The 17,040-nt window shown below is 38.6% G+C and overlaps 2 protein-coding genes across 2 annotated transcripts in view; both read right to left on the bottom strand.

Annotated features, from left to right (window-relative positions):
- The window catches only part of LOC113466278, a 12,702-nt gene extending 717 nt beyond the window's left edge, over positions 1 to 11,985 (bottom strand). Inside the window, exons 1-4 of the mRNA XM_026821554.1 lie at positions 11,828 to 11,985; positions 9,281 to 9,460; positions 838 to 1,023; positions 259 to 419 (exon numbers count right to left, since the gene is read on the bottom strand). Of these exons, the coding sequence (XP_026677355.1) occupies positions 259 to 419; positions 838 to 1,023; positions 9,281 to 9,460; positions 11,828 to 11,929 (629 nt within the window). The 5' untranslated portion in view covers positions 11,930 to 11,985. The remainder of the gene's footprint in view (positions 1 to 258; positions 420 to 837; positions 1,024 to 9,280; positions 9,461 to 11,827) is intronic.
- Positions 11,986 to 17,040, bottom strand: part of LOC103506613 (protein mini spindles) — a gene marked incomplete at its 3' end in the record, with an annotated part of 84,261 nt that continues 79,206 nt past the window's right edge. Inside the window, exons 29-35 of the mRNA XM_026821548.1 lie at positions 16,815 to 17,018; positions 16,174 to 16,277; positions 15,237 to 15,240; positions 14,699 to 14,827; positions 13,901 to 14,088; positions 13,158 to 13,338; positions 11,986 to 12,141 (exon numbers count right to left, since the gene is read on the bottom strand). Of these exons, the coding sequence (XP_026677349.1) occupies positions 11,986 to 12,141; positions 13,158 to 13,338; positions 13,901 to 14,088; positions 14,699 to 14,827; positions 15,237 to 15,240; positions 16,174 to 16,277; positions 16,815 to 17,018 (966 nt within the window). The remainder of the gene's footprint in view (positions 12,142 to 13,157; positions 13,339 to 13,900; positions 14,089 to 14,698; positions 14,828 to 15,236; positions 15,241 to 16,173; positions 16,278 to 16,814; positions 17,019 to 17,040) is intronic.

The following is a 17,040-nucleotide window of genomic DNA, read 5'->3' as shown; positions in this document are numbered from 1 at the left end:
TTATTATGGTAAAATATAATAATGTCGAACTGTACCTGCCTATCATATTAATATCTACGAAAAAAAACTGACCTGTTTATAATTATTATTTATTTAAGAGGTTTGATAACTGTAACTGCTAAGGTCTTATCGTCCCAAAAGTGAAGAGAAAAGGAAGACAGGATAGAAGAAAGTCAGTTGTTCCGAGAACGAAGCTTATCTGATTATGATAAGCGCTTACAAGGCAGACACGCTAAACTCCAAACTAGACTGTCTCACCTGCTTTTCTCCTTGAACAATGAGAACGCCTGTCGCCATTTTCTTGAAGCGTCGATTAATCTATCCGAACTATGAGCTGCCATGCTTCCATTAGAGGCTGAGGAAGTAGATGGTTCATCTTCTGATGATGAAGGAACAGCACATGGCGCATCACTGGTGCTCTGAAATAAAATACGAGATATTCCTTACCAAGAAATCGGAACAACATTAATCGAGGACTGCGACTGAGCCAGGTCAATTCAGGATACAACAATCCTGAGAGTGATAAACCACAGAATCAGGAGTAGGTAGGTATCAAAAGCGTTATTTCATTGAGTCTCAAGTTTATCTCTAAACCTATCCGTCGGAGTGTCTAATAGTCAAAAACTGATGGTCCTTATTCGCAGACTTTCAGCAATCAGGAAAGAAGCAGGAGCTCTTTGCGTAGGTAGCAAGTAAGTTACACTAGACTAGATATTAATGTTTAGACTGTCGAATTAGGACATGTAGTCCCTTTATCTCAACAGTTTAATATTGCACCACTTTATTTACACTAGCTCATCTTCCAAAATCTTCCCCCTCCACAGCTAACGTTCTCACCTCCTCCACATCCACCACATTCATCTCTTCTGCACCGGTTTCGTGCGGTGGCCGAGCTCGCTTGTTCCGATGTCGCAGCGCGTTGGCCAAATTCCCACACACGATGCCTCCCGATGTTAGCCGACTGGCGGGACACAGCTCGTGTCTTGTGGGAGAATCACTGAAGGAAACTTCCGTCAGAGATTCCTTTAGAAGATCGGACAAAGACGTGGTCCTGGGAAGTTTCCTGGAGAGAGGTCCTGTTGAGACGGCAGGTCGGGCGGATTGAGGCCTCTCAGGGGATGGACGGCCAGGAGCGGAGGGGAGTCTGAACGCCCAACAGTCGGGGTGACGGCTGGTGGATGAGAGATGGGACGTCACTGAAAAACAATAGTGGAATATTATTGGGGTCGAGTGGATTGGAATACATCACATGTCTTTAGGTACACTCCATTTGTCAACCGTCTAAGTTTACCTTGCCCTTGGGAGCAATTTAATTTGATTTTTGGGTCACTTTGTGGAATAAGATGTTGCTATGGATAGGGGTTGTGTTATCTCAGTGACCGTCTTCTCGGTGATTTAAAAATTCAAAAGCAGAGGTGCAGAGGTTATTGATTGAACCCCTTCCGTTCGTCGTTCAATTATTATTACAGTACTGATTATTATTATTATTATTATTATTATTTTGGCGATCTTGCTCTGTAGATGTGCAAATGGCCTTGTTGCTAAATTTGTTTTAAAAATAAATAAATGTTCTGTAGACTAGATAACTAGATTCAGCAATGTGGATAGCCGACTTTAGCTTTTTATCGTCAAGTACCAAGTTAGAGTCCTAGAATTATGTATACACCCTACTTAACACATTTAAGGACGTTAGGTAATTCTCAACAAAAAGTCATAAATAAATTATTAATAACTACTTGAATAAGTGGTTTCTGTCCACCTTTTCAATGGTCAACATTTTCAAGTAAGTACATTCCAAGTCAAGAGCTTAAGGTCAAGTAAAGTTTACTTAACAAATGGAAGGGAGATTTCAATTTAACTAAAAACCTTTTTTCGAGTTTTTCGTCATTTTCACCTACATTGTTGTCAAGTGTGTCAACACGTTTAGGTCGGACTGTCACATTTACCTCATTAGAGAAAAATACAAATTTCAGTACCTAGTACCTTTTTTTTTACGAGTTCCTAGGTTCGTACCTTAGTCATTAAATGATCCATTGAGTTTTGTTTGTTGAGTTAAATCTAGCTTTTTAAATCCTTCTTTATGTAATCCTGGTCAAACCAAAGGCTTTGCTTTAAAACAATTTACCTGAAAATATTATAAAATTAGCCCACAATACCTACCTAGAGGTAATTGGTGCAGAGAAAAATACAAATTTCAGTATCTAGGTACATCTAAATTCTAAATAAAAGTTGTTTATTATAAAGTTAGGTATTCAAGTTCAAACGAATATGTTCGTACTTCATTCAGTTCTTATTTATTTATTGAGTTACTCGTAAATTTAACTTTAGGTATAAGTGTTTCTATACGTATCACACCAAAGACTTTTGCTTTAAACCAATTTAAACCAAACATAAAGCTTTAAACCAAACATAAAGAAACCTATTTAGAGTAATTATTAGTAACGTTGAAAGTTTTAAAGATAAGGCAGTGTTATTTTAAAAAGCTAATGAGATGCTTTTCTAAATGAGGTTAGATAATTTTATTGTCTTGAAAGTCTGACCCTCGTATGTATGAAATCCAAAGATAAACTTAAGTTTAACTTAAGACGAACAATGTTGCCAATTTCATGTCATTTCTTGAGATAACTGGCTAGATTTCATGAAATTTGGCAAGATTTTCATTTCAAGTTAAACTTAAGTTTATCTTAAGATTTCATACATACGGGGGTATTAGTAACGTTGAAAGTTTTAAAGATAAGGCAGTGTTATTTTAAAAAGCTAATGAGATGCTTTTCTAAATGAGGTTAGATAATTTTCTTGTCTTGAAAGTCTGAGATACTCTTGAAAGATACTTCAGTCTCATTATATAGATAATTTTATCGTTTTAATAATATTTATTTCTCACCGGGTCTCGAACTCAGGACACCATGAGAGGAGGTCTGGTTCACATGCTGCTGATTCATCTATGTTCTAACTATCCGCCTAGTGACGTCACTACCACCACTCCCCCACCCTGGCAATGGGGTATGTATTCAAAAGTTTCTAGGTTACCCTACTATTAACTGTTATCTTACTATACTTGAGTGTCAGCGCAAAATAGATACCTACATTACCCTCCCTTTGAAAATAAATTTCATCCTAATTTTCTGTGCAGAATTTGCACTTATGATTGGGTAACCCATTTTCTGGGTCTGTTTGTCCCTAAGGTCTAAATATACCGTATAGGTATAGGTACCTAAAGTCTAAAAATGGCTTAACATGAGACTTAGGAGTTTCCTAACTTCACTACAAATAATGATATCACTAGTTTCACTACATTTTTTTTTTTTTTTTTTTTTTTTTTTTTAGACCATTCCACATCACACGTTACAAAATAAATGGTCCCTGTTCATGCGGCTAAAAGGATTAATTCGTTCAATTTGAAATTTATTGGCGGGGAGACTCTCGAAAGCCTCTGGCGGGGAGACCTTTGACTGGGAGCCTTTCGGTCAATGGAAATTTTGGAAATCAGAGTAGGCCTTTGGATACCATTTCGTCGAATACTGAAAATCAGAGTAGGCCTATCAATAGCATTCCGTCGAACGAAAGAGATGCTTTAAATTTTAAATTCTCCTCAAATATCGAACTTAGTGTGATTTCCGAAACTTCGAAACAAAGCTGAGCACATTGCATAATCAAAACAAATACCCGGCATTCATAAAAATAAAAATGTATTTTTTAACAGGTTTGATAGAGTGAACTGTAACTGCTAAGGTCTTTGAAGAGAGAAGGAAGACAGGATAGGAAAAAAGCCGGTCGTTCCGAGAACAAACCTTATCCGTTCACGATAAAATCCGCCCTGAGCGGAAATCGAACCCGCGACCTAGCGCTTACAAGGTAGACAACCTACCCTTCAAGCTAACTAACTACATAGGCTGGCAGAGAAGTTTCCAATGGGGCACAACCAAATGAGAATTTTTTTCGAGGTAGAGTCCTATTCTGATGTAAAAGTACCCAAAAAGTGCATTGGCGCACTCAAAAACATCCAAAACGGTCCCTAAATCAGTAGCTCTAAGTTCAGAGGTTGGATTCCGGAACAGGTAAGGTGGATATCGCCTTACCTGACTTTGTTTCACTGTCGGAGAAGCACTGTGCAATATAACTTCCCCTTTTAGAGATTCTCTACCATTGCAGATGTGACACGTTTGGCAACAATGCCTATTTTTTTGCTGCCACATTGATCTGGACACACTATAGTGCCTCCTCTACTATTACGAGAATTTTATTTCCCCATTTAGGTATTTTCCTTTCTGAGAAAAGTAGCTGCTCAATTGTCCTCACAAAGGCTGAGCGCACCTCAAAGTCAAAGAACAGAGCCGGAAAATTTTTCTACTCCGCCGAGAATAGAACCCAGGTCCTCCGGTGTACAAGCCTAGTATAATATCCCCTCTAAAATAAATCTAACGGCCTTTGATGAAACGGACAAGGAAAGTAAAATACACGGGCCGTTAGTTCGTGGACTCGGATACTTCTTCTTGGTATGAAGTCCAAATTTAGGTGCCACTGCAAAGTATGTCTTGTTATAGGAAGGTACACCAAGTTTCATTACGTTCCTATTATTAGCCTTTGATTCACAACTATCGATTGATGACGAGTTTGATAGGCTTTTTATAATGGATAATTCCGAGGTGCGGGGAAATTATTATTTTTCATTTTTTTTAATAACAAATCGGGAATCAAAGTAAAAACCCCCATTAGATTCAAATTTCGACACCGGATGTAGTCAGGGGTTTTTTTCCACTCCTGGTTTTCCCTCAAAAAAGAAAAAAATAATCACTGCCTGCACCTCAGAATTATCCATTATGAAAAGCCTATCAAACTCGTCATCAATCGATAACTGTGAATCAAAGGCTAATAATAGGAATGTAACGAAACTTGGTGTACCTTCCTAAAACAAGACATACTTTACAGTGGCACCTACATTTGGGCTTCATACCAAGAAGAAGTATCCGAGTCCACGAACTTATCAAACGACCCTCGTAAGTATAATATCCCTCCATAAAGTAAGTATAATACCCCTCCATAAAGTAAGTATAATACCCCTCCATAAAGTAAGTATAATACCCCTCCATAAAGTAAGTATAATACCCCTCCATAAAGTAAGTATAATACCCCTCCATAAAGTAAGTATAATACCCCTCCATAAAGTAAGTATAATACCCCTCCATAAAGTAAGTATAATACCCCTCCATAAAGTAAGTATAATACCCCTCCATAAAGTAAGTATAATACCCCTCCATAAAGTAAGTATAATACCCCTCCATAAAGTAAGTATAATACCCCTCCATAAAGTAAGTATAATACCCCTCCATAAAGTAAGTATAATACCCCTCCATAAAGTAAGTATAATACCCCTCCATAAAGTAAGTATAATACCCCTCCATAAAGTAAGTATAATACCCCTCCATAAAGTAAGTATAATATCCCTCCATAAAGTAAGTATAATACCCCTCCATAAAGTAAGTATAATACCCCTCCATAAAGTAAGTATAATACCCCTCCATAAAGTAAGTATAATACCCCTCCATAAAGTAAGTATAATACCCCTCCATAAAGTAAGTATAATACCCCTCCATAAAGTAAGTATAATACCCCTCCATAAAGTAAGTATAATACCCCTCCATAAAGTAAGTATAATACCCCTCCATAAAGTAAGTATAATACCCCTCCATAAAGTAAGTATAATACCCCTCCATAAAGTAAGTATAATACCCCTCCATAAAGTAAGTATAATACCCCTCCATAAAGTAAGTATAATACCCCTCCATAAAGTAAGTATAATACCCCTCCATAAAGTAAGTATAATACCCCTCCATAAAGTAAGTATAATACCCCTCCATAAAGTAAGTATAATACCCCTCCATAAAGTAAGTATAATACCCCATATTATGGGAAAACTTTGTACTACATCTTTCTGACTCTCCATGAGCTCACGTGACGTGACATTGATCTGTCATTTCCAGGAGGATGGGGACTTGGATGTTCTGGATGAGTCATTGAGAAGAGGACGAGGTCAGTTTATAGACGCCATGGATCGGGATAGAATCACGCAACTCATTTCCAGTGGTAAGATAACTGAACGAAGGGAGTTCTGGGTTTTAACGTGACGACTTTTCTTTTACGAGCAGATCATTTGTTGAACCCTGTCTCTTGAACAGTTTGTTCGATTATTATTATTTTTCTTTCGAGAGGTTCGATAATGTAACCTCTGTAACTACGCTGAGGTCTTGAAGTCCCGAGATCGAAGAGAGAAGAAAGACAGGATAGGAGAAAGCCAGCCCTCCCGAGAAGGAACCTTGTCTGTGTTAGGACAAAGTTCGCCCCCGACCAGGAATGGAACCCGCGACCTAGCGCCAACGAGGCAGGCGTGCTACTATTCAAACTAACTAGGCTGGTCCAAGTAGCAAGCGTAGACGCGCGAATCCAAATCTAAGAAAATGATAAGCCAGCCTAGTTAGCTTAGTTGGTAGTGTGTCTGCCTTGTAAGCGCTAGGCCGCGGGTTCGATTCCCGCCCGGGGCGGATTTTATCCTGATGGGATAATGTTCGTTCTCGGAACGGCTGGCTTTCTCCTATCCTGTCTTCCTTCTCTCTCCGATTTCGGGACGATAAGACCCTAGAGTTACAGTTCCCTCTGTCAAACCTCTTAAAAAAAAAAAAAAAAAAAAAAAAAAAAAAAAAAAAAAAAAAAAACAAAAAAACAAAACTCTTTTTCTTTACTAAATTTTTCGCTGTCACAGTCCAACCAAATTTTGTTTCGCAAATTTTCTTTGGCAGTTAGTTGCTCTCTAACTTTTTACGGTACTTTTTACTCCAATTATTTTTTTACTTAAATTACTTTCCGCTTATTTTTTTCCAAACTAAAATTTTTCTTTCATTTAATTTTTCGTTGGTAGTTTCGAGCAGCTGTGCATCAACTACGCCAACGAACACCTGCAGTACTACTTCAACCAGCACGTGTTTCAATACGAACAGGAAGAATACAACAAGGAGGGTATTCGTTGGCGCCATATTGAATTCTCGGACAATACGCTGTGTCTGCAGCTGGTCGAGGGGAAACCCAATGGTCTCCTGTGTGTTCTGGATGATCAAGCCAAGTAAGTTTTGAATAGAATAGAATAGAATAGAATAAGGAGGGAATTCGTTGGCGCCATATTGAATTCTCGGACAATACGCTGTGTCTGCAGCTGGTCGAGGGGAAACCCAATGGTCTCCTGTGTGTTCTGGATGATCAAGCCAAGTAAGTTTTGAATAGAATAGAATAGAATAGAATAAGGAGGGAATTCGTTGGCGCCATATTGAATTCTCGGACAATACGCTGTGTCTGCAGCTGGTCGAGGGGAAACCCAATGGTCTCCTGTGTGTTCTGGATGATCAAGCCAAGTAAGTTTTGAATAGAATAGAATAGAATAGAATAAGGAGGGAATTCGTTGGCGCCATATTGAATTCTCGGACAATACGCTGTGTCTGCAGCTGGTCGAGGGGAAACCCAATGGTCTCCTGTGTGTTCTGGATGATCAAGCCAAGTAAGTTTTGAATAGAATAGAATAGAATAGAATAAGGAGGGAATTCGTTGGCGCCATATTGAATTCTCGGACAATACGCTGTGTCTGCAGCTGGTCGAGGGGAAACCCAATGGTCTCCTGTGTGTTCTGGATGATCAAGCCAAGTAAGTTTTGAATAGAATAGAATAGAATAGAATAAGGAGGGAATTCGTTGGCGCCATATTGAATTCTCGGACAATACGCTGTGTCTGCAGCTGGTCGAGGGGAAACCCAATGGTCTCCTGTGTGTTCTGGATGATCAAGCCAAGTAAGTTTTGAATAGAATAGAATAGAATAGAATAAGGAGGGAATTCGTTGGCGCCATATTGAATTCTCGGACAATACGCTGTGTCTGCAGCTGGTCGAGGGGAAACCCAATGGTCTCCTGTGTGTTCTGGATGATCAAGCCAAGTAAGTTTTGAATAGAATAGAATAGAATAGAATAAGGAGGGAATTCGTTGGCGCCATATTGAATTCTCGGACAATACGCTGTGTCTGCAGCTGGTCGAGGGGAAACCCAATGGTCTCCTGTGTGTTCTGGATGATCAAGCCAAGTAAGTTTTGAATAGAATAGAATAGAATAGAATAAGGAGGGAATTCGTTGGCGCCATATTGAATTCTCGGACAATACGCTGTGTCTGCAGCTGGTCGAGGGGAAACCCAATGGTCTCCTGTGTGTTCTGGATGATCAAGCCAAGTAAGTTTTGAATAGAATAGAATAGAATAGAATAAGGAGGGAATTCGTTGGCGCCATATTGAATTCTCGGACAATACGCTGTGTCTGCAGCTGGTCGAGGGGAAACCCAATGGTCTCCTGTGTGTTCTGGATGATCAAGCCAAGTAAGTTTTGAATAGAATAGAATAGAATAGAATAAGGAGGGAATTCGTTGGCGCCATATTGAATTCTCGGACAATACGCTGTGTCTGCAGCTGGTCGAGGGGAAACCCAATGGTCTCCTGTGTGTTCTGGATGATCAAGCCAAGTAAGTTTTGAATAGAATAGAATAGAATAGAATAAGGAGGGAATTCGTTGGCGCCATATTGAATTCTCGGACAATACGCTGTGTCTGCAGCTGGTCGAGGGGAAACCCAATGGTCTCCTGTGTGTTCTGGATGATCAAGCCAAGTAAGTTTTGAATAGAATAGAATAGAATAGAATAAGGAGGGAATTCGTTGGCGCCATATTGAATTCTCGGACAATACGCTGTGTCTGCAGCTGGTCGAGGGGAAACCCAATGGTCTCCTGTGTGTTCTGGATGATCAAGCCAAGTAAGTTTTGAATAGAATAGAATAGAATAGAATAAGGAGGGAATTCGTTGGCGCCATATTGAATTCTCGGACAATACGCTGTGTCTGCAGCTGGTCGAGGGGAAACCCAATGGTCTCCTGTGTGTTCTGGATGGACGTCATAGTACAGTGTTGTCAACTCACCTCATGTGACGTCATAGTACAGTGTTGTCAACTCACCTCATGTGACGTCATAGTACAGTGTTGTCAACTCACCTCATGTGACGTCATAGTACAGTGTTGTCAACTCACCTCATGTGACGTCATAGTACAGTGTTGTCAACTCACCTCATGTGACGTCATAGTACAGTGTTGTCAACTCACCTCATGTGACGTCATAGTACAGTGTTGTCAACTCACCTCATGTGACGTCATAGTACAGTGTTGTCAACTCACCTCATGTGACGTCATAGTACAGTGTTGTCAACTCACCTCATGTGTTTCTTCCTTGTTGCCAATTTTCTTGAATATCTCGGTCAGAATGTCTGCATTGGCTTTGGTTACTCGCATTATATTCGAGCTTGCCGTGTTGCCGTTTTCCACACTTTCCGTCTCGGGAGGGTGGGGGGAGTTTTGGCTGGGTGATCTGGCAACGTCTTCGGATTTGAATTGCTGGAAAATGATCGAGATATAGGAGTTGTAAGGGTCTGGTTGAGGGAAAAAGATAGCAGTCAATAAAATTTATAGACAGCTCTATATCTAGTTATTCCCAGACCCTGCATGTCTTTTATGGCCGATCTTACCACTAGGAGTTAACACAAGAGTTTTCTTTGACGTCACCCATTTGATTTACACAGGTCAGTGTTTTCTTAACTCTGGATTAACTAAAAACTCCCTGTGGTAAGATCCGGCATAAGTATTCCCTGATTTTGATTCTTTCGATCAAAATGAGGGATTACCTAGAAGACAGATTTGGAGATATCACTTACCATTACGGTGAGGTACGCCAAATGGGTAGAAATGAGTTCTTTTGGTTTGTAACTGAATCAAGGAGAACTAAAAGCGATCTAAGACAGCAAACTCTTATTTGTACTCGAATACAGTTAGTATATTAATGAACTGAGTAAAATCTTTCAGTCATTCTTCAAACTTTCTAACTCTTAACTATTAAACGATTAGATCAAACTTTATTTACAGAATAAATATTTACAAATGGTAACATAATGTACATATAAGTACAAAATAAAGTTTGATCAAATAAAGTTTTAACTCCTAAAGAGTGAATGACGGTAGGGTTTTAGCACACCACAGGTTGTCCTTTATATGCCAAGGTTTTACAAGACTTAAATAGATCGCCCTTTTACTGATATTTCAACCAACTCAACTGTAGTCACGAGGCTGGGTGCACCCCGAAATTCACGACTTTAGATACAAAAATCTGGCGAAGCTAAAGTGTCCTCATTCCTCCCCAGAGAAGTATTTCATATTCCTACAAACATTGTGCACTTTCTATTCGAAGAGAGAAGATTGGTTTCGGTATAGAAAAAAGTATAAGAAATGTATTTCGTTCTACGATAGAATACTCACAGTAGTTGATTGGTTTCGGTATAGAAAAAAGTATAAGAAATGTATTTCGTTCTACGATAGAATACTCACAGTAGTTTTAAACAAAGGACAAAAAACAAACAAATTTAAAGCACACAAAACGTTAATTCCAAAAAGAGGCATTATCTACCCTTGCCAGAAGAGGCACACAGAAAACAGATCAAATCTCGATTGTCCTCTAGAGGCTCGGGTCTAAAGCATACTATGTCTGCGTCCTAGACAGATCTGGACTGTTCTGGACTACGTTGTCAAGGTAACATTTACATTTTAAAATTTATGATCATATGATTTTTGAATATTTTATCTACCAAAAACGGATATAAATTTTTCGTTATATGTTAGCTTGGCTTACTACTAAATAAAACAAGCAAACTAGGTTACAATTTACAACATGCAAAAGAGAGGAGAAGATACTAATACCTGTGACAAGATTAAGGAAGAACGAATTCAATTCAAGAAAAAACGACTTTAGCTATGGTCAAGACTGTCAAAAGAGTTGTGAAATGATAAAGCTAGGTTTATTCATAGAAGACTCATTTGGTCAATCACAAGGTTTGTACTCAATCAGTCAATCACAAGGTTTGTACTCAATGAGTCAATCACAAGGTTTGTACACGGAAAGAAGAGGTTTGCAAGGATAGACAAAATAAAGAAAAGGAAATGTCAGCAAAGGTAGATAAACAAGGCAAAGATTTAACGAGGTATATAAACAAAGCAAAGATTTAACGAGGTAGATAAACAGATGAGTCAATCACAAGGTTTGTACACGGAAAGAAGAGGTTTGCAAGGATAGGTAGACAAAATAGAGAAAAGGAAATGTCAGCAAAGGTAGATAAACAAGGCAAAGATTTAACGAGGTAGATAAACAAAGCAAAGATTTAACGAGGTAGATAAACAAAGCAAAGATTTAACGAGGTAGATAAGCAAAGATTTAACGAGGTAGATAAACAAAGCAAAGATTCATCATCAGTAAATGGGTTTCTTCAAATTAAATTGATCCCAAGGGCAAGGCACTGCCTAAACCCTTGACAAATGGAGTGTGCCTGAAGGCATGTGATGTGTCCGAATCCACTCGACCCCTAGATTTAACTAGGATCGGAGGATTTAACGATAAATCAAGAAAACCATTTGATCAAGAGAGTTGTGGAATGACGGGCTGAACACGGGAAAAAGCGAAGAAGACGAAGACGAAGAAGAAGAAGAAGAAGAAGAAGAAAAAGAAGAAGAAGAAGAAGTAGAATAGGGCGAGGAAAAAAGGAAGAGGTCAACAAGACGAAAGATCTAAGGAAAAATCAAGAAAAGTCTATGATCAAGGGAGATGTCGAAAGTAAGGTTATTCGTGCAAAACTCTATCAAAAGGATTGTGCAAATGTGCAAGCCTCAATGGTGTTTGTGCAAGCCTACTATTCAAGTTTAAGAGGAAGCGGCATTTACTTGTTGCATCTTGTGAACATAGTAGTAGAGTTCACTGTCTTCAGTCACTCCCGGGACTTGCTTCAAGTACACTACGAGGTCGGACTTGCGATTTCTAGCCATGGAGTGTATCACCGTCTTGACGGTACGTAGGGGGGTGTTCACGGGCTGGCTACGCCACCAGGTAGTTCGCTGTCTTCAGTCACTCCCGGAACTTGCTTCAAGTACACTACAAGGTCGGACTTGCGATTTCTAGCCATGGAGTGTATCACCGTCTTGACGGTACGTAGGGGGGTGTTCACGGGCTGGCTACGCCACCAGGCTGAGGGAAATGTCTGCGGAGAAGAGAGTGAGGGGCTTGGATTTAGATACGGGTTTATACATGTGGAGAAGAAATCCGATTTGTGGCGAAAAAGTAAAGATGTGTTGAGAATGAGCGATCTATAAAAACTAACTGGTCTTTCCTGAGTCCACAGAAAAAAGTAGAAAGACTGCCTACTTCTTTTTCGTAACTCATTCACTCTTTACCAATCTCTAGAAAAAAAAAGACAAAAAAGAAAATGATTATATTTTATTTCTTCTACATTAGATTTATCAATAAAGATACAAAAGAGATTAATAGATGTGTTGAGAATGAGCGATCTATAAAAACTAACTAGTCTTTCCTGAGTCCACAGAAAAAAGTAGAAAGACTGCCTACTTCTTTTTCGTAACTCATTCACTCTTTACAAATATCTAGAAAAAAGACAAAAAAGAAAATGATTATATTTTATTTCTTTTTCATATGATTTATTAATAAAGAATTAAACATAAGAGATTAATTTGTTTCCAAGCCTGAAAATAGTGCTCAAAAAATTTTGGTCTCACTTTTCGAAAATTTAAATGCCACTTGTACCCACTTATAAATCTTTAGGTAGCACCTGAGAGGTATGTCTAGCTGATGAATTCTAACAAGAACGAAATGCGGCTGTTCAAAGGTGTCTATCTGAACTACCTTTGTGACACCTTAGCGGGGAGAAGGTCAATTCAATTCTATTGATGAAATTACCTTTAGGAAGACATGTGCTTCGGCCAGTATTCGCACGTAGTCCAGCTTCGAGTCCCACTCCGGGGATTAATTTGTTTCCAAGCCTGGAAATGGTAATAAAAAAAAATTGGTCTCACTATTCGAAAATTCAAAAATCCCACCTCCAAAATTTTAGGTAGCACCTGGGAGCTATGTCTAGCTGATGAATTCTAACAAGAACGAAACGCGTCCTAAACTGTTCAAAGGTGTCTATCTGAACTACCTTTGTGACATCTTAACGGGGAGAAGAACAATAGGTCAATTCAATTCTATTGATGAAATCACCTTTAGGAAGACATGTGCTTCGGCCAGTATTCGCACGTAGTCCAGCTTCGAGTCCCACTCCGGGAAGAACTTGATAACTTTCCACATACACTTCCATGCAAGCTCAATGAAATGCTCTACTTGAGTGCTAGGTCTCTCTACACTTGCCTTGATACCATCAAACAGAACTCTGAATGTAGCACTGGAAGAAGAAATAGGAGGATTGGATAAGATAATTCGCGGGGGAATTGGAAATTTCTTGGCGCTCAAATTTTTATACAAAAAAGTTGTTTTTGGGGGACATCACTATTTTTTGTAACTTTTTTTAAAGAGGTTTGATAGAGGGAACGGTAACTGCTAAGTTCTTATGGTCCCGAAAACGAAGAGAGAAGGAAGACAGGATGGGAGAAAGTCATCCTGTTTATAATTTCAGGATAAAATCCGCCCCGGGTGGGAATCGAACCCAGAGCTTACAACCAAGCTAACTAGGCTGGCCAAAAAAGTGAAGTAGTATGTAGTATCCCTTTCTATACAAACTAATAGTTGGAATGGACCTTCACAAGGTTACCTCTATTCCCGCCCGGGGCGGATTTTATCCTGATGGGATAATGTTTATTCTCGGAACGGCTGGCTTTCTCTTATCCTGTCTTCCTTCTCTCTTCGATTTCGGGACGATAAGACCTTAGCAGTTACAGTTCCCTCTGTCAAACCTCTTCAAAAAAGTTGTGGAAAAGCTACTTGAGCGGAATTCGAAGATAACTCACCAGACAGCTGCAGTATGATCAGATCTTTCCAATATGCGGAGTGCAAGGGAGTTCATCACTTTGAGGAACATATTGAGTGTCTCCCATTTGGCACTCTTTTTCTCTGACAGGAGCAGGAGTAATTCCTTGAGAATATGATGTAGAGCATCTTCATTAACCTTCTCACATAGAGGTGGTACATTGTAAAGCTGAAAATATAACGTTAGAGCATTAAAAGAGCTGAATACACATTAGACTCATTCTTTTTTTTGTACCAATGAAACAACTGCTACATTAGACTCGTGTGTTCTGTGTCGTGACACGCCCATCCCAGAGTATGTTTCTCATCAGATGAGCTAGGAGAGGCACAATTTTCAGAGAAAAATCCCAGTTGCAACGTCAACACCAGAAAGTAGGTATGTAACTAATTTAAATCGAGATGAAAGTTAATTTTTTTATGGCATTAGGAAATCGAACCGAGGGACTTTCTGAATGTCAAGCAAGCGCGTTACCACTGGACTAATAGTGCCATCGTAACTGACAAATAGAGTTCGGCCCTTCTTATATATTAATTAAACTTGAACCCTCACCCTTTTAATTAGAGAGCAACGACCTTATTCAATCTTCAACCATAAGTCAAGCGTGCCGGGAGGCGCGCGAACGTCAAGAGTTCGAAGCGCCGCCCGGCCTATATTAACACGAAACAGACTTTCAAGGTTTTCCGGAATTTTCAACTCCATTAATTTAGCTCGAACCCACAACCTATTGATTAGAGAGCGTCCACTTACTTTCATACAGAGACTAAACACATTTACTTACTTTCATACATAGACTAAACACAGCTCGATAGCAATTGACCAAATCTAGATGTTCCGCCTGTCGTAAGTTTTCCAGTTGGGATACCATGTTTCTAACCAACCAATCAGCATGGGGTACCAGTTGAGACCACTGGAAACAGAATCACATTGGTTATTACTTAAGCGAAACGAAGTAAAGTCCAAGTTTTAACGCGACGATTTAAAATCTAGTATGTTTGTTTGTTTAGTCCGGCTAGGAGACTTTCAACAGGGAAGATATCAGCCTGAAATATCCCTTACTAAAAAATAATAATAATAATAATAATAATAATAATAATAATAATAATAATAATAATAATAATAATAATAATAATAATAATAATAATAATAATAATAATAATAATAATAATAATAATAATAATAATAATAATAATAATAATAATAATAATAATAATAATAATAATAATAATAATAATAATAATAATAATAATAATAATAATAATAATAATAATAATAATAATAATAATAATAATAACGGAGGAAGTGAGTTTTGACTAAACCGTTCTGTATTTGGATTGTCAGTCAAGGGTCAAGGTAAATTTGTCAAGGGTTAAGGTAAATTTGTCAAGGGTTAAGGTAAATTTGTCAAGGGTTAAGGTAAATTTGTCAAGGGTCAAGGTAAATTTGTCAAGGGTTAAGGTAAATTTGTCAAGGGTCAAGGTAAATTTGTCAAGGGTCAAGGTAAATTTGTCAAGGGTCAAGGTAAATTTGTCAAGGGTCAAGGTAAATTTGTCAAGGGTCAAGGTAAATTTGTCAAGGGTCAAGGTAAATTTGTCAAGGGTCAAGGTAAATTTGTCAAGGGTCAAGGTAAATTTGTCAAGGGTCAAGGTAAATTTGTCAAGGGTCAAGGTAAATTTGTCAAGGGTCAAGGTAAATTTGTCAAGGGTCAAGGTAAATTTGTCAAGGGTCAAGGTAAATTTGTCAAGGGTTAAGGTAAATTTGTCAAGGGTCTAGACATAGGTACCTTACCCTTGGGACCAATTTAATTTGAAGTCTGTTTGTTCCGTGATAACTTTCGAACTGTCAATCCGATTTCAATGAAATTTGGCATTTAGCAGTGTTTCCTAGTGGGCAGGAGAATTCAAACTTAGTTGAAGTTAGAATTTTGGATTAAGCCATCCTCATTGGTTGATTTCAGACTCACTATCCAATCAGATTGCTATTTTCAAGAGTTCATGTCACGAGGTTCAACTCGTAAGCCAAGTTTAAAAGCCAAGATTGTTACCGCAACCATGTATGGACAGTGGGCATGGTTGGTCCCGAAGAAAAGCTATCTATCTTTTCAATTTAAATTTAATGTGACATGTCTGTTTGAGTTGTATGCCGTGTCATATGGCAACCCAGACGCTGGGCAGCTCATCAATAAATTATTGATTGTTTCTCTCTGCCATGCAGATGGTTCTTGCTTAGCATGCAGCATGAAAAAAAAAAAAAAACCCGTCCATGACATAGTTGAACAGACGGGCCATCGGGTAGACCGAGCCGAGTTGACGGAACAGAGAGCGGACGCTCCCGCGAACCGCGTCTTTGGGATCTCCGATCTGAGGAATGAGATTTGTTATTTGTAGTTGTTAGTTGTACGTTTGTATATTTGTAATAAAGAGAAAAAAGAGAAGATACCTATACGTTTTACAACACGTATAAAATTATCGAGAGATTATTATTGGGATAGCCTTTATCGGGGGATGGAAAGATTGGAATGGACTCGGTTGCAAAATAAATTAAGTTAGAGAGAAAAAAGTTTCGTTTAAAAATAGTGATATCCCCCAAAAATAAAATTTTCGTGTTGAAAATTAAACGCCAAGAAATTAAATTGGTCAATGTTTTCTCTTTCTTTTCCGAAGGATTGGGGTTTTTAAAGCTTTGGACGCCCAAAAATAATATCTGGCCTCCTTCCATGTCCTACTTAAATGTCTCCCCCTTCCCTTTGGGCGCTTTAGCTATTAATAGTTAAAACATGTCGTTTGCGCCGTATCTAACTGTTTGTATTGACAATATTAACGGATAATTTTGTGTATTTAAAAGCCACAGTTTAAAAATCAAGTGATAATTTTCGAGTATCACCCGGTATGTTTTACCTTCAATATAAGATACGGAATGAAGGAGGACGCTTCCTGTTCAGACACCCTGTAGTTTTGTTCAATCAGTATTTCCAATACATTGGTTAGATATTCTAGGCCTTTGAGTAGGACTGACGGGTTGGTATCGAAGAATCGTAGAGTCATCCATTTCAGTATGAGATCCAGATTACATGTGAGTGCCTGGACGTTATGATGTAGATCCTGTAATAGAGAGAAACAATGG

This window comes from Diaphorina citri, unplaced genomic scaffold, assembly GCF_000475195.1.
Source record: "Diaphorina citri unplaced genomic scaffold, Diaci psyllid genome assembly version 1.1 scaffold12, whole genome shotgun sequence".
NCBI classification, from domain to species: Eukaryota; Metazoa; Arthropoda; class Insecta; order Hemiptera; family Psyllidae; genus Diaphorina; species Diaphorina citri.
This window is presented reverse-complemented; position numbering and strand designations above follow the sequence as displayed.